Raw genomic sequence first — 23,379 nt, forward strand, 5'->3', positions numbered from 1 at the left:
GTGTAGGAGATTAAATGCAAACGAAACTAAAAAACAGACCAGGCCTCTATTTGAGCCCTGCCTTATTTATCCAAACTTGTAACAACACCAGGCGTGTAAAAGAGACAGGCGTCTATTTGGGACTCGGCTTTTATTTGAAGTTTTACTGTACCTACCAAGCCCAATACACCAATACACCACTCATTTTTGGGGCCTTAGTCGAGTTATTGTAATGCAATAATAGTGCAACACCATATTAAACATCAATGTCAATACTTTATTTATTTTAATTATATTTTTAGACCACCCCTTTTGTACCTACACCAGTTTACCAACTTCAGATTTTACATAGGCCTATGTGTAGAAGTTGAAGCTTACCTGAGGATCTGAAAACATCTGCTGAATACTATTAATGGGTCCAACTGGAACACCGGTTCCATCAAACCTCCTCAACCACTCATCTGTGGTCTCTTCCAAGAACCTGCAGTGAGGCAAGATCAAATAAGTTTAATATAAAACAGCTGAAGCCCTGCAAAAGTAACTACTGTAACAATTTAAATCATTACAAAAGACCACTAAGCTGTCCCTCCAACTTGTGATGTTGCGATCGCAACAATTAACACATTCAACCAATCTCCGCAAATTCTGGGTGACCTTGTGTAACCTGCGTTGTGTTGAACCTGCGCGATTCAGCCCTGCACACGACTCGAACCCGCGAACAGCAGCACCTCGGATCGGAAACAATTGAGCCAATAGCCCAGGCTACTGGCTGCAATGCCAGCAGCACTCTTGAGGCGTCGGGGAGTGAGGTTTACCAACGTTCCACAAGCACAGCTAAGCTAGCTGGCATCTGTTACACTCATCCCCCTAAACCTCACTCCCGATCCGAGTCACGGCACCAATGTAACCTGCGTTGTGTTGAACCTGCGCGATTCAGCCCTGCACACGCCCGGACTCGAACACGCGAACAGCAGCACCTCGGATCGGGAGGCGAGCGCGCTAACAATTGAGCCAATAGCCCAGGCTACTGGCTCGCATGCCAGCAGCACTCTTGAGGCGTCGGGGAGTGATGTTTACCAACGTTCCACAAGCACAGCTAAGCTAGCTGGCATCCGTTACACTTGCAATTTTGTCCAAACACCGCAACCGTAAATCCGTAAATTTGACCAATCATTGTAGTTTCCCCTACCACCACAGTCCCTCGCACAGAATATTGAACCAGATGCTCCCGCATAGAGCTTTCAAAACGTGTCCCGTGCAGCACTCTTTTGCATCACGACCCACAGGAGTGCAGACCTCTACCTTCAAGTGACAGGCAGGCCCGGGGTGGGTAATCGGGAGAATCGGGATAATTCCCGGTGGGCCGTTTCACTTTTGGGCCGGTCAAGGAAAAACATATGACATTTGTCACGTTAGTCTATATTCTAGTAGTTGGTGAGTCCATATAGCCCGTTTTTTCCAAAAAGTTTTCTCAGATAGACCTATTGATAGCCGGGCCGGCCCTACCGTAGCAATAAGCGCCAGGGAGGATGGATGGTATAAAGAGGCCAGGAGGGACTGAAAAGGCCAGGTAATACAAGAAAGGAAGGCATTGGAGGAGGATGTTGCCAAATGTGCCAAGCTTCCAGATTGTTTTAAAGACAAGCACTGGCAACTGGTAAGAGAGATAGCAATGATTAGCAACGTAATTATTGGGTAATATTGGACGTTAGCATTGTCAACCTATTCACAAGCAACTTATTAAATGAATTAAAATATTAGCCTTTTTGTATCATAATCAACATTGCGATTCATAGACTTATGCGAATATTATGCAAATATTGATAACAAAACCCAAGCTTGATCTGCGTGGCTATGCAGTACAAATTGTAGCCTCTGAGCAGTAGATCAGCCAGTCCCTGATGATAATGAGCCCAAAATTAATGATGAGGAGGCCATGAGGGACAAGTAGAGAGGATAAAAGAGTAAACAATATGAATTAAAATTATTTAATGTAAGAAAGATCATTATATGACAGCAGTCATCTACATGATCAACCTATATGCCTTGTTTGCTCAGAAGTGAGTGTACAGTAGTAAAGGAGTAGCCTACATCACCAAACACCAATATGATAGCCTACCCATGCTGAAAAACATGTCGCCTAAACATTAGTTCAATATGCCTCTTTGTGGAAGAGTGGAATACATTTCAAATGCTTTATTTCTTTCTGTTTTTGTTAACTTATCAACCTATCCTTGTGGAATAGTGGAATATTTTTTTGTTTACTTCTCAGTTTAAGTAAATTATTATATAACCTTTACACATTTGTTGAACCATGGTACTAATAAAAACTACAGGATAGTATGAACTGAACTGTTGCTTAATTTATTAATTTATCCAATTTCCACCACCATGGAAAAAGTGGGCTGGTCTTGGGCCTGAAACTCCCGGGCTCAAAAGTGGCCCCACTCCAGCCCTGGTGACAGGCACTCAATTAGACCTACACACCACCAATACAATGGAATGGCATTAAAGAGAAGTGTAGCCTAATAGTTTTTAAATCAATTTGAAATATTGAAATTACTAAATACTTAGTTGACTATTAGTAATTTGCAGGTCACAGAATATGAATTATTAAAAAGATATGAACTCCATAACATATGAATGTATTGCAACATATGACATGATGCCATCTTTTAGGGGGTGGCTGTCTTTTTTGGACAGTTCTACAAAATGTTATATTGCTTTGTGAATTACCCCAGCCAAAGCATTTCTTAATTTAGCTACAAATAAAACCTTTTTGTAATCCTTTACTTTTCTTATTATTTTTAATGAGAATTTCAAGGTGGTCAGTGTGATTCCGGCCTTTGTTCCCCTCAATTTAAAAAAAATAGGAACTATTTGCAATTTTCACTTCCTCCTGCAATTTCTTTGCAACAAACACCTAAAAACATCATAACTTTCATCGCAACTAGATTTCAGGTGTGATCAGCATAAGATTTATCAACCACTTACAATCAATGACTCTCAAGTGGAAAGGGTAGAGAGTTTTAAATATCTTGGAGTACATATTACTGAAGACCTGACATGGACCAAGCACATTAATTCACTGGTGAAAAAGGGTCATCAGCGTCTTTTCCACCTCAGACGCCTCAAGTACTTCAAGCTACCTCAACTACTGAAGAACTTTTACAGAACCACCATTGAAAGTGTTATCACTGGGAGTATAACAGCTTGGTATGGAAATAGCACTGAGCTAGTCCGTAAAGCTCTGAAGAGAGTAGTGAGATCAGCTGAACGTACCACCAGAAGTGCCCTACCCAACCTACAGGAAATTTACATAAGGAGATGTCAGTCGAGAACAAGGAAAATTATCAGGGATCCCAGTCACCCCAACAACTGCCTCTTCTCTATCCTACGGTCTGGGAAACGTTACCGCTGCCTGAAGTCCAACACGGAGAGAATGCGGAAAAGTTTTTACCCCCAGGCTATTAGGATTCTAAATGAGGATTGTAGCAGGAGCACCAGTATAGCTTAAACACTTTGCACTTTGGACTTTCTTTCTTTATTCTTCTTCCTTTTTCTATACATATATCCTTTGCACAGTCTTGGAGTCAGTGGAACAAGCATTTCAATGCATTTATAGGCTACCTGTATAATGTATGTGACAAATAAACATTTGCTTTGATTTGATTCAATTTTGATTTGAATTTTTAAATAATAAAAAAAAATATATATATTTTTTTAAATAATAAAAGAAAATCTTATATTTTGACATGTATCTCACCACCGCAAGCTGACAGCTCAACATGCCTTTCATGTGTGTGTAGGGCAGACTGTCCTGAATCTGGCAATATGAGATCCATGGTGGAGAGATTCTCTGGTTCTGAGCAAATGTGAAAAATATGTGGTGTGTGCCTTACGGAAATAAATGCTATTTTTTATTTAACCCTATGAGCCCTACTCTATTTTTTGGCCATTCTCACTACCTTTAATTATAAACATTTATCCTGGTCATTGTAAGTGCCATTCACACATGCTATATTTTTTTCAGCACAGTCTATGCTACCCAGATCTGGCACCATTTTATGTATTAATACTTGATTTGATTTTTAAATAATAAAAAGACAAAAAGCGTATTATACAATTCTTACATTTTGAAATGTATCTCACCACAGCACGCTGCCAGCTGGACATGGCCTTTGTGTATGTGTAGGCCAGACTGTCCTGAATCTGGCAATATAAGAACCATGGTGGAGGTGGACTTTGGGGCTTAACATACATATGTGGTGTGCACCTTACAGAAATAAATGGCAATTTTTGTTTAGAAAAAATGACCTTTCTGCGCTCCATATCTGGGACACAAACTGATCTGACCTGACTTGACCCGAGTTTGCGCGTTAGCCTGTGTGTGCACTCATGATGATTCTCTACAACAACTTTTTACTGCATTGCCATGAACAAAATAAAGGCAAAAAAGTGTTTCTTTGTCGAACAAATTGGGATGCAATGTGAGCCTTGAATTGGATACCATGCAGGAATTTGCTAGGATCTCAAAACCGGATTATGAACATGCTTTGCCATAGAGAAACACATGATAGTGTTGAATTATGAACATGCTTTGCCACAAAAACACACAAAAAGGTGGGGTAAGTCGAGCTATATGAAGTTATTATTTTGCGGTCACTTCGTCTGTTTTATAACCCAGAAGGATGTACTTGGTATCAAATCATAGCTCTGTGTCTCCTCTTTCATCTGACATGCGTAGCATATCTATCCGATCACGGGTTTGTGAGTAATTCATAATGTAATGAATTACTAGCCTGAGAGTAATGGGCACGCAGGTGAACGCAGAGCAGTATAGACTATAAATATGATGCAATTTGATTTAATTTAATGATTTTTTTAAATTTGCATACTTGATCATACAGACAAGTGTGTAGTCTCATTGGAAAGGCCCACTTCTGCTCTGTCACGCACAGGGGCGTCACTAGGACTGAAAGACAGGGAGGGCTCAGCCCCGACTTTAAAGGACTTCAATGAATTTCAATGAAAATTCGTGAGATTTTGTCCATGGGCACCCCAAACTTGATTGGCTCTCCAGGTGTTTCCCCGAGGATTTGGCCGTGGATAAATTGGGAGGTGTTACTAGACACCTATAGGAGCACGTAGTAAAAAAGCTATTGGTGAGAATTTTTTTTGCAGATTGGCAAAACAAATGCCTAACTTTCCCTTACTATAATACTGCCGCACTGCAGGCAGAAGGTCGTAACTTCGATTTTGGCGAAAATGAGTTTTTGTCATTATTAGGACAATAAACATACGTTTTATCATGTAGACAAACATCAAGTTTCAATTAGTTTGTTTTTTGGGAGAAATAAGATTATGTTTTTGCCGTAACTTCAAAAAGCCTAGGGGAAACTGTGGCAGAAGCCCGTAACATCAGATACGGCTTTATGCCTTCTTTTCACGCTGCTACTGAACACTCGATTGAAGTTACGGTGCGAAGTTATGGCAAGCTGCCTTCTGACCGACCATCAACGTGAAGTTGTATTGCCGGCTGGCGTTGTCTAGGCTATGCATTATTCAATTAAATCACCTCAGACACACATTAACTTCAATAAAGTGTATACAGTAGCCTACATGTATTGCAGTGCTTGCTTTTTGTTAGATTGATGGCTTTGAAACGTAGCCTCGCCTAAATGCCAAGGACAAGGAATGATTATGCTGGTGCATTAAAGATAGCCTAGGCTAATCTTGATAGCCTAGCCCAGGGGTCTCCAACCTTTTTGGGAATGAGGGATACCTGAAGACCCGAAATCATATGGAGGGCTACTCATTTGAAACAAACATACCCTCACCCCTTTTTTGCGAGGGTAGTCCTCCTAAATAATAGGCCTATGTGATTTTTATTTTTAAATTATCAATATTGTGTAGGCCTATGTCTTTATATATTAAGCAACTGTATTTTCAACTTTAATATCAATAGCCTTATGCAACACTACCAACATTTTTGTTCAGTTTGTTCATTTCAAAGTTTGCATGGGGACATTTTTAACAAAAAAACAATATTTTTGTGCAATTAATAATTTGGGTTACAATTTGTACCCAATTTATACCCACCCACCATTATGAATTCAGGGGTTGTTTAAGTCCTGATTTCAGTGGACAATTCGGTTTTAACATTTCATTAGTAATCGCTCATACCACCCTAACATATGAAAACTCCTTTTAAAGTTATTGCACACCTGAAATCTCTCCATGATCTGACAAAAAAGTTAATGCACAGTCCTGCTCAGTCATGCATGCCACAAAATATTCAGCGCTATTATACGGCAGTAGCCTACGGAGGAGAAAAGGCCTGTGAGCTAAAGCAATTGTTTTTCAGTCCTTGAACAATCATGCAAGAACCGTATTTGACGAACATGGAATGGCCACAGAACTTTTGCAAAGATATGTTTCCATTTGCTACACCAGACGAGCAAGTTTTTTCCCCCTGTACTGTCTATTCATGCGAGCAGCGTGTATGCGCTCCGCTTCCGTTGTTGTTTAAAGATTGAATAGGAAACGGATTTGGAGCCAAAGGCTAAAATGTAACGCAGCTACAATTTGTAAGGTATCACCAATATCAATTTAATGTTACAGATGTATGTCTACATACATTCTTAAAATGGTTCTGGTCTAGACTTAAATATCTATTGAAAACTTCACAATGGAGCGTGTTTTTAGAGCGTGATCGCAGGCGACCTGTTGGCTATTTTTAGAAGGTGCGCTGGGGGCACCTCATAGCCGTCCCGCGGGCTACCTGGTGCCCGCGGGCACCGTGTTGGAGACCACTGGCCTAGCCTAACTTAAAAGCCTAAACTCAACAACATATTCAGTAACAAGCGGTGCATTAGAGCATGGCTTTTAGCCTAGGATATCTTAATTCACATCACAGCCCGTAATACACGGCTACATGTCAACTGGAAAAAATGTTTCTCATATGCTAGCTCTCGCCAGCAAATGATAGTCATTGACTGAAAACTACGCGAGTTTGTTGGAGCCGCAACGATATGGAAAGCCGTTCAAGACAAAACGTCTGTCAAAATAATGCCTCCACGTGTAGATTTTTTACTTCTTCAGGCCACGCGTAAAAACTTTGCGTCTGACGTCAGAGGTAAAAAAATGACGTCTGGGTGATTTGCTGCAATGCCAGAGCCTTTGTGCCAGAATAGACACAGCATTGGCTGCTGGAAACAGGAAATGCAGCCGCTATAGTTGCAGCAGAAGAAACAAGATGCCAGAGCAATGTGCAGCATATTCCTGCTCAAATCGGCGGACCATCGCAAACAGGGCTCGGGGGATTACTTTTCACAAGTAAGATTTAACATTATCGTACTATTGGTTGTATTTTGTAAATGCAATATTACCAGAGAGTTGAAAAGGAGCAAGGATCTTTGTTATTGTATGTAAATCGTAGCCAGCTAGCTAGGCTACTAGGTGTTCAGGTGTTCACCCGGCTATGAACTGAGACTTGATGAGTCATTCCATAACACTGACTTACATTACAACTGACACAAGAATGCTATTGTAGAAATGAATCAAATATTACTAATATAACATTGGCCGGCGAATTTTACACAAGTTGCACAGACTGTAGCCTATTATCGGGCAGTTGCTACTTGTAGCTTAGCTAGTAATAAGTGTGTTGGTGGTAGCTTCACTATTTCCTGAATAAAGTAACTTTTCAATAGCTTAACTTCTTTATATGAAGTAGCTTGGCCAAACAAGCTACACTTTTGTCATGTGAAATTAGCACAATTTAAAGTAGCTTCCTATGTAGTGAACTAGCCTACTGCTGTGTTTGTGTTACTAAGCTTGCTACATTTGACTGGGGAGGTAGTTTTGTGTAGTGTTTTTCATGGCAGAGTAACTGATAGTTTCGCTCACTACAATTCAAAAGTAGCTTGCCCAACACTGTATTATTCACATGTAATTCACCCTAACAAAAATAAGATGCATCAAAAATCCCTTTTTATTCATTTATTTATTTTATATCTCCCCAGAACAACTGCCTTGCTCAAGGACTACCACAAATGAGCTGAACGGTCTCCTCACACCCCTGGAACTGAGGAAGTTGCAGCTCTACATTGCAGTACTGCAGGGCATCTGCTACAATGTGACTGAATATTTGATTTATGAGCTCCACCTTCATCACCTTTTTGGTATGGCAACTGCTCTGCCCATGACCGGAAAGCACTGCAGAGGGTGTGAAAACTGCCCAACACATCACCGGTTCCTCACTCCCCTCCATCGAGGCCATCCAGGGCAAGCGATGCTTGCGTAAGGTGCGCAGCATCATCAAAGACTGTTCTCACCCCAACCACAGACTGTTCACCCCACTCTCCTCAGGGAGGCTTTACAGGTCTCTCCGCACCTGAACCAGCAGGTTCAGAGGAAGCTTCTTCCCTGCGATTGTCACCCTACTAAACTCTAGTTCTGCATCCCGGTGACATCCAACGAACTTAAGCCCCCATCACCCCCCGCCCCCGCCTGATGCCTCCTTGTCTGTGCTTGTTGAGGTGTCCACGACCATGGTGACTCAAGGCTGCCATGGTCGTAGAGAATATACTTATACTATATACTATACGACCATGGCAGCCTTGACAGGGACAACAAGGAGACGGACATCCCCCACCCAACCCCTCACAACTGGACTACCCTATCCCATCCATGCCTATCCCATTTACTTACAAACTTATCCATAGCCATATTCTACTGCTCTTCATCCTGCACATACACTTATTCTTAATACTATTATAATGTTACTGTTTCTGCACTACAATGGTACTGTTACCACACTGCACATAGCTGTACATACTGTACATATCTGTTTATATGGTTTATACTAAATATCCATATTTATTCAGTTTGTCTGTAATATATTCACTGCATAATACACTGCATATATCTAATATTTTTCTTACTACTACTATAATGGTACTGCCACTACATTGCACATATCTGTACATGTTGTTTATATTACATGGCCATATTTATTCTGCTCTTCTAAGGTTACTGCTAATACACTGCACATACTTATATTTAATTTATACTACTCTAAACCACCTTCTGAAAACAACTGTACACTGTCTACACTGCACTATATCTTTTGTCTTTCTATGCACCAACTACTTTGTATATCACATCGCACTTTTCTGCTTTTTTGCACTTCTAGTTAGACACAAACTGCATTTTGTTGTCTCTGTACTTGGACTCTGCACAATGACAATAAAGTTGAATCTAATCTAATCTAATCACCTGCATTCGCCACTCTGTCTCCCATTTTCCCACTGTCTGGATGACTCGGTCTTTTATGGAGTTTACCCAGTTTCATTATGTACTGCCACCTGCTGTCTGTAGCACTTTTGTTCTCAGTCTATGTGTATCTAAGTGTATCTAAGTGTATCTAAGCAATTTTAGCAAGGTAGACTGGGAACATACAAAATTACATGCACCAGTTGTGCATGTACTGTCACCAGCATGACAGTAACCTCTGTCTCACTGAGCCTGTGAAGACACTCCCAGATTCTTTACTGATTGCATTGAACAGGGCTGATCTCAGCCGTTTTTAAAATGTTTCTTAATTCCTCTTTATTTGATCTCTTCATTGGGGCTGGAACCTGTGAACTGTGAATAACACATGCTGGCCTTTTTGTCTTGTATTAATGAACTGTTACACTTACTTATGCCAAAAACCAATGTCTGTTTTTTAACGATCAGAAACAAACCTACAAACTTGCACTTTTCAATGTTTATGGAACTTTTCTAACAGATATTGAACTGTTACACTTACTTATGCCAAAAACCAATGTCTGTTTTTTAACGATCAGAAACAAACCTACAAACTTGCACTTTTCAATGTTTATGGAACTTTTCTAACAGATATTGAACCACCATTTACACCATTTCCTTTACTTATTCCAAACCAATGTCTGTTTATCAAACTTTATTTTTGATGGCACTGAACTTAAATATGAAAACACTTGAAAATGTGTATGGAATTACAACTACATTTAACTCATTACAACTTGTATCAAACCAGTTTTTGTCTATGCTGTCAAACATTATGGATTATGTTCCCAGTTTTGATCTGGGATGTCATCACTTTATATGATATACAGTATCAGAATATTCTATTACTGTTAAGCCACTATGAATATTAAAATACACACAACCATGTTTCCTGTATCAGCTCTTCTACTCTGAGTCAATTTACTCAGGTTTGTCACTCAACCACGTAGCTTACTTGGAATAGCCTACCCCTCAGGTGTCTGAATGGCTGATCTCACACTCGATCAGTAGGAAAAATGTGGGCAGGGGAAGTGGTTGAGCACTGCTCTTCCATGCCCACATCCACAGATGAAGTGCCCTAGAGCAAGACACCTAACCCCCTCACTGCTCCCCGAGCGCTGCTGTAGCAGGTAGCTCACTGCTCGGGGTTAGTGTGTGCTTCACCGTGTGTTCACTGTGTGCTGTGTGTGTCACTGTGTGTTCACTGTGTGCTGTGTGTGTTTCACTAATTAGTGTGTTTCACTAATTCACAGATTTGGATAAATGCAGAGACCAAATTTCCCTCACGGGATCAAAAGAGTGTATATATACTTATACAGAAAGGTTCCATAAATATTTAAATGAGATCAGCCATTCAGACACCTGAGGGGTAGGCTATTCCAAGTAGGCTACGTGGTTACGGGTGCAGAGAGACCTGTAACGCCTCCCTGAGGGGAGTGGGGTGAACAGTCTGTGGTTGGGGTGAGAACAGTCTTTGATGATGCTGCGCGCCTTACGCAAGCATCGCTTGCCCTGGATGGCCTCAATGGAGGGGAGTGAGGAATCGGTGATGCGTTGGGCAGTTTTCACACCCTCTGCAGTGCTTTCCGGTCATGGGCAGAGCAGTTGCCATACCAAAAAGGTGATGAAGGTGGAGCTCATAAATCAAATATTCAGTCACATTGTAGCAGATGCCCTGCAGTACTGCAATGTAGAGCTGCAACTTCCTCAGTTGCAGGGGTGTGAGGAGACCGTTCAGCTCATTTGTGGTAGTCCTTGAGCAAGGCAGTTGTTCTGGGGAGATATAAAATAAATAAATGAATAAAAAGGGATTTGAGATGCATCTTATTTTTGTTAGGGTGAATTACATGTGAATAATACAGTGTTGGGCAAGCTACTTTTGAATTGTAGTGAGCGAAACTATCAGTTACTCTGCCATGAAAAACACTACACAAAACTACCTCCCCAGTCAAATGTAGCAAGCTGTAGCAGTACACAGCAGTAGGCTAGTTCACTACATAGGAAGCTACTTTAAATTGTGCTAATTTCACATGACAAAAGTGTAGCTTGTTTGGCCAAGCTACTTCATATAAAGAAGTTAAGCTATTGAAAAGTTACTTTATTCAGGAAATAGTGAAATTACCACCAACACACTTATTACTAGCTAAGCTACAAGTAGCAACTGCCCGATAATAGGCTACAGTCTGTGCAACTTGTCTAAAATTCGCCGGCCAATGTTATATTAGTAATATTTGATTCATTTCTACAATAGCATTCTTGTGTCAGTTGTAATGTAAGTCAGTGTTATGGAATGACTCATCAAGTCTCAGTTTCAAGCTGGGTGAACATCTGAACACCTAGCAAGTAGCCTAGCTAGCTGGCTACGATTTACATACAATAACAAAGATCCTTGCTCCTTTTCAACTCTCTGGTAATATTGCATTCACAAAATACAACCAATAGTACGATAATGTTAAATCTTACTTGTGAAAAGTAATCCCCCGAGCCCTGTTTGCGATGGTCCGCCGATTTGAGCAGGAATATGCTGCACATTGCTCTGGCATCTTGTTTCTTCTGCTGCAACTATAGCGGCTGCATTTCCTGTTTCCAGCAGCCAATGCTGTGTCTATTCTGGCACAAAGGCTCTGGCATTGCAGCAAATCACCCAGACGTCATTTTTTTACCTCTGACGTCAGACGCAAAGTTTTTACGCGTGGCACAGACGTCTATTTTTTACTCCTGAAGAAGTAAAAAATCTACACGTGGAGGTGTTATTTTGACAGACGTTTTGTCTTGAACGGCTTTCCATACAACGACACACCCAAATGATAGTCATTGACTGAAAACTACGCAAGTTTGTTGGAGCCGCAACGACACACCTTCCACACACACACACACACATCAGCAGCAGGGATGTAGTAATTTAGAGCCTACCTTTAGTTGAACCCTGGTTAAAATCCATACCAAACAACCGACGAGAAAGCAAATCCATTAAATCTGCCACGAGTTTTTAAAACTTGCTGCCGGCTAGTCAAAACTCCCAGTTGTTACAGGCTGTCAATTCTATCAATGCAATCCTAAAGTTTAGTGTAGCTGCGGGTTAGTTGGGAAATTAAAGCTAGTCGCAAATGACCAAATAAAGGCAACCGATCACATCCTAATCTACCTAATTTGTGTGGGAGAACTTTGTTTTATCATCTGCATTTGGTTAAGTTTCCATTCTATCCAGGAAAATGTATAGGCCTAGGCTACAGTGTTTAATCATAATTTTGAAAAGACCTACACACATCATCAAAATGTTTTCCTGATTTCATTATAATAATGCAAATACTGCAAGTAAAATCCCAAGAAATATGAATTCTTATGTTTTCACTGAAACTTTTCAGCAGACATTAAAATGCTACAATGGGATGATTCTGAAATATATATATATATATATATATATATATATATATACACATATATATATATATACAAAATATATATTTTGCTGTTCTAGGCTGGTTATCAAAATAAACAAGCCAATGAGTCTAAATTAGGGCCTCATATCCAAACAGAAAAATATGCTTTATATATATAATAAAACATCAAAACACTCTCATTCTTAATTCTGACATCTGTCAGAAGTGACTGTCAGTGTGGTAGGCTACTATGAGTATGAAATACAGAAAAAAATGAAAAAACTATCATTTTCATATGATGCTGATAAATGTGAAGCCATTTTATCATAGTGAGTCCAATAGGATTAATATTGCTTACATTTTAAGTGAAAGTTATCATTGTTATCATAACATTGTGCTATAAAATAGAAGTTAAGGTATTTTGCCTTAGTATGACCGATTGTCATTTTGTGGGCAATACTAAGGCAGAATACAGTAACTTCCAAAAAAGGGTCAAAGGTCAAATTTGAGTTCAACATTTTTTTGTAGATAGATTAATATAGGTAAACACTACAAAATGTGAAAATTACAATATTATACCTATTACTCAATTGTCAGGACATTAAGATAACTTTAAAGTCATTTTTCTCAGTTTCACACTCTGGTGAGTTAAGGTCTTTTGCCTTAGTAGGGCAGAATAATTAACAATGCATACCTATGCATGGGTCATGGTTTTACCAGTCATAGAACAGCCAAAACTATACATATTCTAAAAGCATATGCCCTGTACATGAAATATAGTCATGTCCCATCTTCCTCCACACCATGCATAATACATACTCCTCTATTCTGTATAGGCGAATCAAGTGAACTGTTGATATTTTTTGGCCTGCACTATTAAGGGAAACAAATGAAACACCCTAAACTATATATTTTCTAAAATAATATAACTTGTAGATGAGATATAACACCAGTTAGGACATGTCCCATCTTCCTCCATGACATGCACAATAAATTGCTCTCTATTCTGTATGGGCAAATCTAGTATAAAGCGGATACATTTTGGCATGTACAGTCAAGGGAAAACCAAATAAACACCCAAAACTATATATTTTCTGAAAGCATATACCCTCTAGAGCATTGGTTCCCAAAGACTAGGTCGCAGGAGATTTTATTTGGGTCGCCAGCATAGCCTAGTGACAATTTATGTTGTGTAATAGGCATATCTTATACCTTATATAGCTTAGGAAAGCTAACAGCTTTCTATTAGGATCTGGTTTGTTAACAGTCACGGTTTTGTCATAACTCCCTCTGTGCATTTAGCTCTGAAACTGGGGGGCGAAAACGTTGCAGAGGGGACGCCAGAGCTTGGATATCTCACTCGCAAAATGAAACAATATTTCTGTCGGGCGCCTACCATGGACCTCACAGTTGCAAAATGCAGGGGGACATGAATCAGCCCATATTTGCAAGATCTCCTCCATGTCCCACGGTCCCAGCTTAAGCAAAAAGGTGACAGAGCCTTTTCTGTTGCTGGCCCTCAGCTGTGGAACCAACTGCCACTTGACATCAGAAATGCCCCTTCAATCACATTATTCAAAATCAGGCTCAAAACGCACCTTTTTACATGGGCCTTCCCTGTGTTTTAATTGTCTTACCCTGTTATGTCTGTAATTAAGTGTTGTCTGTTAGCTAATGCACTATGTACAGCACTTTGGTCAGTGTGAGCTGTGGTTAAATGTGCTCTAAAAATAATCTTGACTTACTTACTTACTATAGGCTACAACAACATTATATCTTTAGAAATACAGGAGCAACTTACTATATGCTGAAGAGTGATGACTGCGTAGCATGCCAGAATATCCACTCTCGGATGTACATTAAAATTGATCTTTTCGGTAGGCTAGTCATTTCCAACTTCCCAAGCTGATTGTGCTCAAAATACCAAATACCCTGAGAAGCGCTGTCAGTAGATGTGGCCATATCAGCAAAACACCGAGAGGTCTGAAGATTAATCAGCTAAAATTGGCTGCCTGAGGAAGGAGCTAGTGGTACAATGCACAGTGCGAGTACCTAATACAGCACCTTGCCTTGATGATAAATCACTGATGTGCAATATACACTGCAGGCAATGGGATAGTGTCACCTCTCAGAAAGCGCTTGCAGAAGCTCATCACGGTGTTGCACTCTCAATTTGTTGGTCCTATATTTTGGATCATCCCCCAAGTTGTCAAGGCTAAGGACCTGAATGTTTAAAATAAATTGCAAGAAAGAGGCAGAGTGAGTTTAGACACTAAGAACACAGAGAACTGGTCTGCATGACCTGACTTTTTTGCTTTATTCAATTACTTGAATAAGATATTACAATCATACATGAGCTTGTAATGGGAAACAGCTGCTCGCTTCTCTGTTTGTATGAAATAGTCTGGGGTGCCTTTCTTGTACAACTACAAAGGTCAGGTTTTCACTAACATGGTATGTTGCATCATTCAACTAACCAACATCTAACTAACAACTGTTTCCCAAAACTGTACTTTGTACGTGTGAACCATGATCATTTCCAAACTTCAGTAATATGAACTAAGATGGTTAGTGACGTATAGCTGCACATTGACTGGCACACCTGCTTTTATATTTATTAATTTGCACACAAAAACTGACATCAGAGACGTCTCCGACATGAAGATCGCAGAACTATGCTTCAACCACAGGTCAAGAGCTGTAGTTCAAACTACATGACTTTACGTCTGAGTTTGCGAACATTTGTTGGAATTATGGTTTTAGGAAACACTTGTGTAACCTAATGATACATCGGATTATGTGAGTTGCACCACCGTAGTTCAAAATATTGTTTTGGGAAACAGCTGTGTCGCACTTGCTTAGTTCCAGACAATAGTAGTAAATAATAGTAAATAGTAATAACGTGGTCTCATCCAGGCAATCTGAATAGAATATTTTCCATCAGTAAAGCATACTGTATATGGCTGCTTACCTTGCACACTTTCACAAACTGTAGATCATTCCCAGCCGCAACAACAAGAAATCCATCACTGGTTTTGAATCCCTGATCACAAAAAAACAGTGTGTAATGCTAGTCCTTAATCTAGCTGATTAACACGTTCATGAGTTGCTCATTCATGTTTATTTTGAATAGAATGAGGCTCACATATGGGGCGTGCCATGACCAAATGAGTCCAGTGTTGCAGATATTTATTTCAGAGGGTCGAAAAATTACTAAAATATGTATTTTCTAATTTCACCACGAGCACATTCCTTAACCTCTTATCGATCAGTCATTGACATATCTTACTGCAAAATGACCTAGAAATATGATTTTGAAGGCCAAATGTGTAGGCTGTGCATTAAAGTTTTGATAAAGTTGACATTTTTCTTCCTCGTTCAGACGCTTGTACATGAGAACAGGAAAGTTTCTGTTTTCTTTGGTCTGATAACTTCGTGTTTTGGCATTTGGCCTCTTCAAGAAGTCATCATGAATAGGCTATCCACTCGTAATTATTCTGAAGAAATTTTCTATTTTTGCCAAGAGATTTTCTCAAAACTTGTTTTTTGCTGAGATGAGGATAGCCTTCACATGTTGGCCAATATCTCTGGGTTGGCTAAACAGAATTGAACAAATGACCCCTTGTTTTAAACCCTAAGGTCTGTGGATTATGAATATCCAATAAACCCATTTTTTTATTATGTCAAACTGGACTCATTTCGTGGTGCCACGCCCCATATAATTATTTTGTTTTGAGGCAAGGTGTGCAACTGATTAAAGGTAGGTGGGTATCCTGTCTCCCAAGACCAGCACTGACCAAATGCCACCAATGGCAATAACAAAATATGTTTATTTACAAGCTCAATATTGACAGCATTGGAGAAGAAAGTAGCCAAAATAATAAATTGGAAATTCACAATATTTTACCTGATTGAAATATACTTTAAATTCCCAACTATTAACTGAGGTTTATACATTGATTTTGCAAAATCGTACATATGTACAAATGAATATGTTTCACAAAACCTATGGACAGTAATTCAGAAGAAAGTGTACACATATTAAGCAGGCTCCGATCTAAATGCCTCTCCCGCCCACAATTGTGTCATATTATGTAGGAGAAGATGGTTATGGTTATGGTTATGGTTATGGTTATGGATTTAGCAGACGCCTTTGTCCAAAGCGACACATAAATACAAAACAACATAATAATATTTAAAATTGAACAGGGAACAGATTAGAATGTAGGTCAAATATAGTAAGGAGAATAGTTATAGTACACAATAATATCAATTCAATCAATAGCCTAATAAAAAAGCAATGGAAAAAAAAGGGGAAAGGGAATAATAAACAATAATGTCCATTCAATCAATAATATAAAAACAATGACATGCTAAGACTACATTAAGGAGAATATCAATAATAAACAATAATGTCAAATTAATTAAACAGCCCAATTAAAATAAAACAACATTATACAAACCATAACACATAAGCGCTTAAGCAACTAAGTAAATGTTGAATAGGAATGTCTTTAGACCCCTCTTAAACGACCCAAAACTACCACAGGAACGGAGAGCACTGGGCAATTCATTCCACCAACATGGAACCACTGAAGAAAAGAGTCTGGAATTAGACCCAGTTTTCATGACTGGTCGACACAACATGCGCTCACCAGAAGACCGCAGTGGGCGGTTGGGGATGTAAGGCTTGATTATTGAATTAAAATAACTAGGAGCAGATCTAGTTAGTGTCCTATATGCCAAAGTGAGAGATTTAAATTTAATTCTGGCTACTATAGGGAGCCAATGGAGAGTAACTAGGAGAGGAGTTACATGTGTCCTCTTTGGCTGATTGAAGACCAGGCGTGCTCCAGCATTCTGAATCAGCTGTAATGATCTTGTTACGCAAGCGGGTAAGCCAGCTAATAGTGAATTACAATAGTCCAGCTTAGAGATGACCATGGTCTGAACAAGAAGTTGTGTGGAATCTTGTGTCAGATAAGGTCTGATCTTCCTAATGTTGTAAAGCATAAACCGACATGATTTTGCAATAGAAGCTATATGCTCAGAGAAGTTAAGTCGGTCATCAATTACAACGCCCAAGTTTCGTGCCGATCTAGTTGGGGTCAGTGAAGTTGAGTCAAGCTGGATGTTAATCTGTTGGGGAATAGCTGTTTTAGCTGGAAACACCAAAAACTCTGTTTTTGAGAGATTAAGCTGAAAGTGCCGATCTTTCATCCAGGCTGAAATATCCTTAAGGCATGCAGAAATCCGGTGGGAAACACTAGAGTCATCAGGTGGGAAAGACAGGTAAAGTTGAGTGTCGTCTGCATAACAGTGATAGTCAAATCCATGGGAGCGAATGGTATCACCTAAGGAAGTGGTGTAAATAGAGAAAAGCAAGGGTCCTAATACTGATCCCTGAGGCACACCTGTGGTGAGGTCATGAGACTTAGATAGCTGTCCCTGCCAAGACACGTTGAAAGAACGCCCTTTAAGGTAAGATTCAAACCAGTCAAGAGCTTTTCCAGAAATTCCCAGTTCAGATAGTATAGATAGGAGAATGTCATGGTTAACAGTATCAAAGGCTGCAGATAAATCTAGTAGAATTAATACTGATGACTGAGCAGAGGACTTAGCTACTCTCAATGCTTCAGTCACAGACAGAAGAGCAGTTTCAGTAGAATGACCACTCTTGAAACCAGACTGCATAGGGTCTAGTAGATTATTCTGATGAAGAAAGACCACTTTCTCCAAAACCTTTGACAAGAAAGGAAGAAGGGAGACAGGTATGTAGTTCTTCACCTCAGTTGGATTAAGTGTACTTTTCTTTAGCAGAGGTGTAACCCTAGCCTGTTTAAAAGAATAAGGAACTATTCCAGAACTGAGTGAAGCATTAAATACATGTGTGATTGCTGGTAGAACAGCGGGTGAGATAGACTGTAGAAGAGTGGACGGGACAGGATCGAATGGGCATGTTGTTGGACGACATCGCTGAAGCAATTGAGAGACTGCCTCCTCTTCAAGAGGAGAGAAAGTCAAATGATGCGGTCATACTAACACAAGGCAAAGGCCTCCTTATAGGAGCATCAAACTGAGCACTTATTTTAGCAACTTTTTCAGTAAAAAATGTTGCAAAGTCATCTGCTGACAGTGAAGTAGTTGATGGTGGTGGTGGAGGATTGAGAAGAGATTTGAAAGTAGAAAAAAGTTTTCTGATTGTTGCCTTTCAACACCAGTGCGCTTATTAACCTGACCGGATACAGGGATATGTTGAAGGCACATTATTAGAAGGATTGTCAGCTAACAAAACAAGGTGAGACAAGAGTGAAACTTATCTGAGAGGTGCCTTGCTTGTGTCCTTGCTCGGTGGACTCGTCGCAGGTAGACTCGATTCGTCTTCACACGAGGACGGCTGCACACGAGCGCTGACGCCTCCGCTGACGCTCCAGCACAATAAACACTTTAAATGCTAGTCCTAATTGATCACGCGGAAAACCACCCCGCTAAAAACTCACGACACCAAGGCCAGTCTAAGCGCAATTAAACAGACAGCCGTAATGAAAACAAAATCAACTACCACTACCCACTACGGCTAATAACTAGTTTACCAACTTGTAACTATGACAACTACATAAACAAATCCCTTAACAACACGAGACTCCCATACAATTATTATAAAACTTACAGCAAGTGCGGACGCAGATCCAGAAAAAACACAAGTTGAGTTCAGTAAAGCTAACGTTAAGAATCTACTTAGTCCAGCTACACTTAAAAACACCACCCCCTCTAAAAAAGATAAACATCTTAAATTGGCGCTTGAGCTCTGCTGTCATTGTGGGTGTAGATATTACTCTGAGCAGTGATGAGAGTTGGAGTTTGTCGATTTTTTGTAATGTCATAATGGTTAATCATTGTGTTTGTGGTGGTTGCACTAATTCCAGCCTGTCAGTACATCACGTTCACCATTTTCCTAACAAGAAAAAGCAAGGGTTATGGTGCTTGGGTGGGTTTTGTGCAGGTAGCCTAAACAGAGGTGTCAAGATCCTCACCTGGACTTTAGTTTTGTCTCCCCCTATCTGTCAATGTGATGACAGTTCTTTGTTTTGTTTTGTTGATCTAGCCATGTGCTGTCATTTGCCTGGGGGGTATTCCAGAAAGCAGGTATACTGGCTTAACTGAGTATGTTAATCCAGAGTTAGCGGTAAACCTGGGATTTCAGTTTCAGAACGCTCAAATATGATCAGGCTATGTAAGTAACTATGGTAACATAGGCTCTGAACTTAACTGGGTATGTAAACCCAGAGTAAACGGTAAACCTGGGATTTCAGTTCCAGAAAGCTCAACATTTATCAGGCTATGTAAGTAACTATGGTAACATAGGCTCTGAACTTAACCTGGTAGGGGGTAGGTTTGGTTCAGGTTATGTTCAATTATGTTCGGTTATGTCAGTGCATGTTCAACCAGGCCGCTATTTTTACACTTGCCACACAATGGCGTTTCATTTTGACGAAGGTCCGATTGACAAAGAAGCACAAAATCATGTAATATTCATCCGTGCAATTCACCTTGAGAGGGCGATAAGACCACGACATCACATGATAGCCTATCCATTCTTTTCCAAACGAGTTTTTCAAGAGCACTAGAGTTTTTCAGCTGAATCCTAAATATAGGCTACTTGAAAAGCATTCTCCATCCCTAAATTACGCATGGTGGATTAGAATAGAATAAAATAAATCTTTAACGTAGGCTAGCTAGCCTACACCATAGTGGACATTTGTCTTTGGCTCACCAGACAGATGGACAAACAACATCTCAGACACATTGAAGATATAATTAACAAGTACAGTACAAAAAAGGGAAACATATAGAAAATGAATAAATAATAAATAAAGTTTAAATATAGACTACATAACAGCTCAGCCGAGTATGCGTGTTGTCACTAAGTTTGGTTAAGAACGCTGATGGCATTTGGGATAAAATTGTTTTTTAATAGGCTACACACGCTCTCCGACTGGGAGTTTTTGTAGTGTTGGAGACGCAGAGCATATCGGCAAGCTGTCGGTCGGTGCGTAAAGTTTGCCTTGCGCTAAAGCAGTTCCTGCGCAACTTTATCACGAGGATCATTAAAGTGTAGTTTCACCAACTGGCAGGTCAGCATCACTTATTAAGTTTTCCAAATGTGCACCGACGATAGGCTGTCTTAGCTGGTGAGCGTCAATTAACGGGCTTTGGCTTTTTCAGAATGTCCTTAAGGTCGAATGGATAAGTCAGTGGTCCCCAAACTTTTTCTTCCGAGGGCCAGCTCAATGCCTGGCTCTAAGAGAGGGCCAGAGACTCAGAGTATATCAGTAACCATAAATAGCTTAGCGCTGTGAACAAAGGCAGTCTACCTTAGTTGAATATTCCATTACATTTAATCTATAGGCTATTGCAATTTAATACCATTGTTATCTGTGTTTATATTGCCATCATGCCATATCAGTGTAAAATGTAGCTCAAATGAAATAATACTAATAATAGCATTCTCAAAACTATAAGCAGGGAGTCCCAAAAGTATATTTTGAACTCTGAACTTTGCATACACAGCTCAAGTTGTGAACAAGCAATATCCTACAAATAATTTAAAGTTCTCAAACTATGAGTTTTATGAAGTGGTGGCAGAAACATCTGAAATGACCACCATTCTAACTTTCACTCACCTGATGAGAACTTTGTGAACTCTGTATGAACATTTGAACGAGTGAATAAAAAATATAAATAATTATACCAGAAAGTTCCAGAATTATGACTTGAATAGAAGTTAGTTAGTTATTAACAATTAATTGATAAATGTTTAGAATACTTTGAGCACTGATGCAGTCAGCAGAGGCCTCTTACATTGTTTGCAGGTAGGCCTACTATACATTTCATTCCGTTTTCGATGGCAAACGCGAAACAGCGCCAAAACAACCACCAGTGGACAAAAAGAGTATTACATGTGTACTGTTAAGACCCGCCATAGAGAATGAATGGGGGAAATTACGGAGGTTATAGTTTGACGATGTCGTACTCCCGTGCGGGCCGGATCCTATATCCCACGGACATGTTTTGGGGGGCCACCTAAAATGAGGTGGCGGGCCGTAGTTTGGGGACCACTGGGATAAGTCATAGGCCACTTCTATTTTTGGATGCTCTCTTAATGGTGTTGGTGTTTAAAACGCATTTTTATTTTAATAATTGCCAGATGATATGTGATGATGCTTCACATCTTATCACAAACATGGAGGCGAAATGGCAGGCCCAGTAGGCCTACACAATGCCAGGAATGATGTAGGCCTACCGGGAATCTAATTTGAGCGACACATTTCAACAGGGTGCGTTAGGGCAGGCCTACACCTTACTAGAATATTATCAGATCCACTGCAGGCTAATTAATGTGTAGGCTGTAACTTAATGTTATATGTGCAATTACAGGAGAACTTGATGGGTATGCTACTTGGGGATAGAGGATAGGCTTCCGATAGACCCTTCCGATGCTGGAGCGCAATGTTTTAACTTGGCCCACAGCTGCAGAACCCGCGTTAAAATAGAAAATTTGGGATTCTCAAGGAGTCTATGGCCCACTCAATCTGTGACAAGGTAGGCTAGTTTAAGAAAGCATCATTCAAAGCAGTCAATACAATACGTAATGTCCACTGAATTATTTAATTGTGCTTTTGACATTAGGCTATCCTAAACGTATGCATTTACACGGTCAGTTAGGCTATTCTCTGCCAAGCAAGGTCTCGTTCCTTGGCAGAAGTATTGCTCTTTTTTGTTATTACAGTTCTCTCCTCCTCGTAAGCCTCGAGGAGAACTTGCTACTCCGCCTCTGAAAAATACGGTGCTCTTCGTTTCGGCGGTTTCACTCATGGTTTCGAATCTCAATAGATGATGCCTTTATAAGTTCGCTGTGAACGTGCACAACTCTAGGTTATCTAACACAGGGTTGATTGAACTAACTGGTAACCGGTGTTTTGGAACCGACAGCTCGGGTTTAGTCGCCACAGGTTCAGACAACCCAGAGGTTAAGTTTTATCTCAGTGTTTGTTAAACCTCCTTTCTGGAATACCCCCCTTGGTGCCACGGCCATAACCTTATTTGGGCAACTTACTCCTTTTTGTCTGTTCACCTGTCCCCGATCTCTTTCATCTGACATGCATGGCATATCTATCCGATCAGAGGTCCGCGAGTAATTCAAACGAGAGTAATGGGTGCGCAGGTGAACGCAGAGAAGTATAGACTGTAAATATGATGCAATTTCTTTCATAGGTCTTTTTATTAACTTTTTCATAACAAACAAGACATAAAGAGTTCGACACAATCTTCCAGCCCACCAGCCACCAACCCCCACCCCTATTCCCCCCCTCCCACATTCTCATACTGACAAGGGAGAAAAGAAAAGGAAACAAAATAATATAAATAATAATAAAAATAAATAAATAATAATAATAATTATAATGAAACTGACCAAAATTGGAAATAATCATATTTGTGTTGTGTGTATACAGTGCAATATCAGAGAAGCCACCATATTCAAATAGAAAGAATCATCCAGCACAAACAATTATTCATCAACTATACTGTCAGAGTTTGTAATTCTATCAAGAAAAGGGCCACAAATTTTATCACATTTCTTTCCTGTTCCCCTGAGGCTATACATACAGTAATTTTCTCTAGTGAAAGACAAGATAGTAAATCT

General features: G+C 39.9%; 1 protein-coding gene and 1 long non-coding RNA gene across 4 annotated transcripts in view; both read right to left on the reverse strand.

Annotated features, from left to right (window-relative positions):
• Window positions 1–23,379, reverse strand: part of sugct (succinyl-CoA:glutarate-CoA transferase) — a 146,611-nt gene that overhangs the window by 31,899 nt on the left and 91,333 nt on the right. For all 3 annotated transcript variants that reach the window (XM_076291095.1, XM_076291094.1, XM_076291093.1), the window contains 3 exons: window positions 15,646–15,717; window positions 14,800–14,897; window positions 358–460 (listed from right to left, as the gene is read on the reverse strand). In XM_076291095.1, the coding sequence (XP_076147210.1) occupies window positions 358–460; window positions 14,800–14,897; window positions 15,646–15,717 (273 nt within the window). The remainder of the gene's footprint in view (window positions 1–357; window positions 461–14,799; window positions 14,898–15,645; window positions 15,718–23,379) is intronic.
• Window positions 9,935–11,912, reverse strand: LOC143131789 (uncharacterized). The gene is made up of 2 exons (XR_012988216.1): window positions 11,758–11,912; window positions 9,935–11,067 (listed from the first exon to the last, which is right to left on the reverse strand). It is a non-coding gene; the product is annotated as an uncharacterized LOC143131789 (long non-coding RNA).

This window comes from Alosa pseudoharengus, unplaced genomic scaffold (assembly GCF_046254945.1).
Source record: "Alosa pseudoharengus isolate Yale_2024_CS ecotype anadromous, Long Island Sound unplaced genomic scaffold, YU_APseudo_1.1 YU_APseudo_1.1_scf_18, whole genome shotgun sequence".
Taxonomy (NCBI): domain Eukaryota; kingdom Metazoa; phylum Chordata; class Actinopteri; order Clupeiformes; family Clupeidae; genus Alosa; species Alosa pseudoharengus.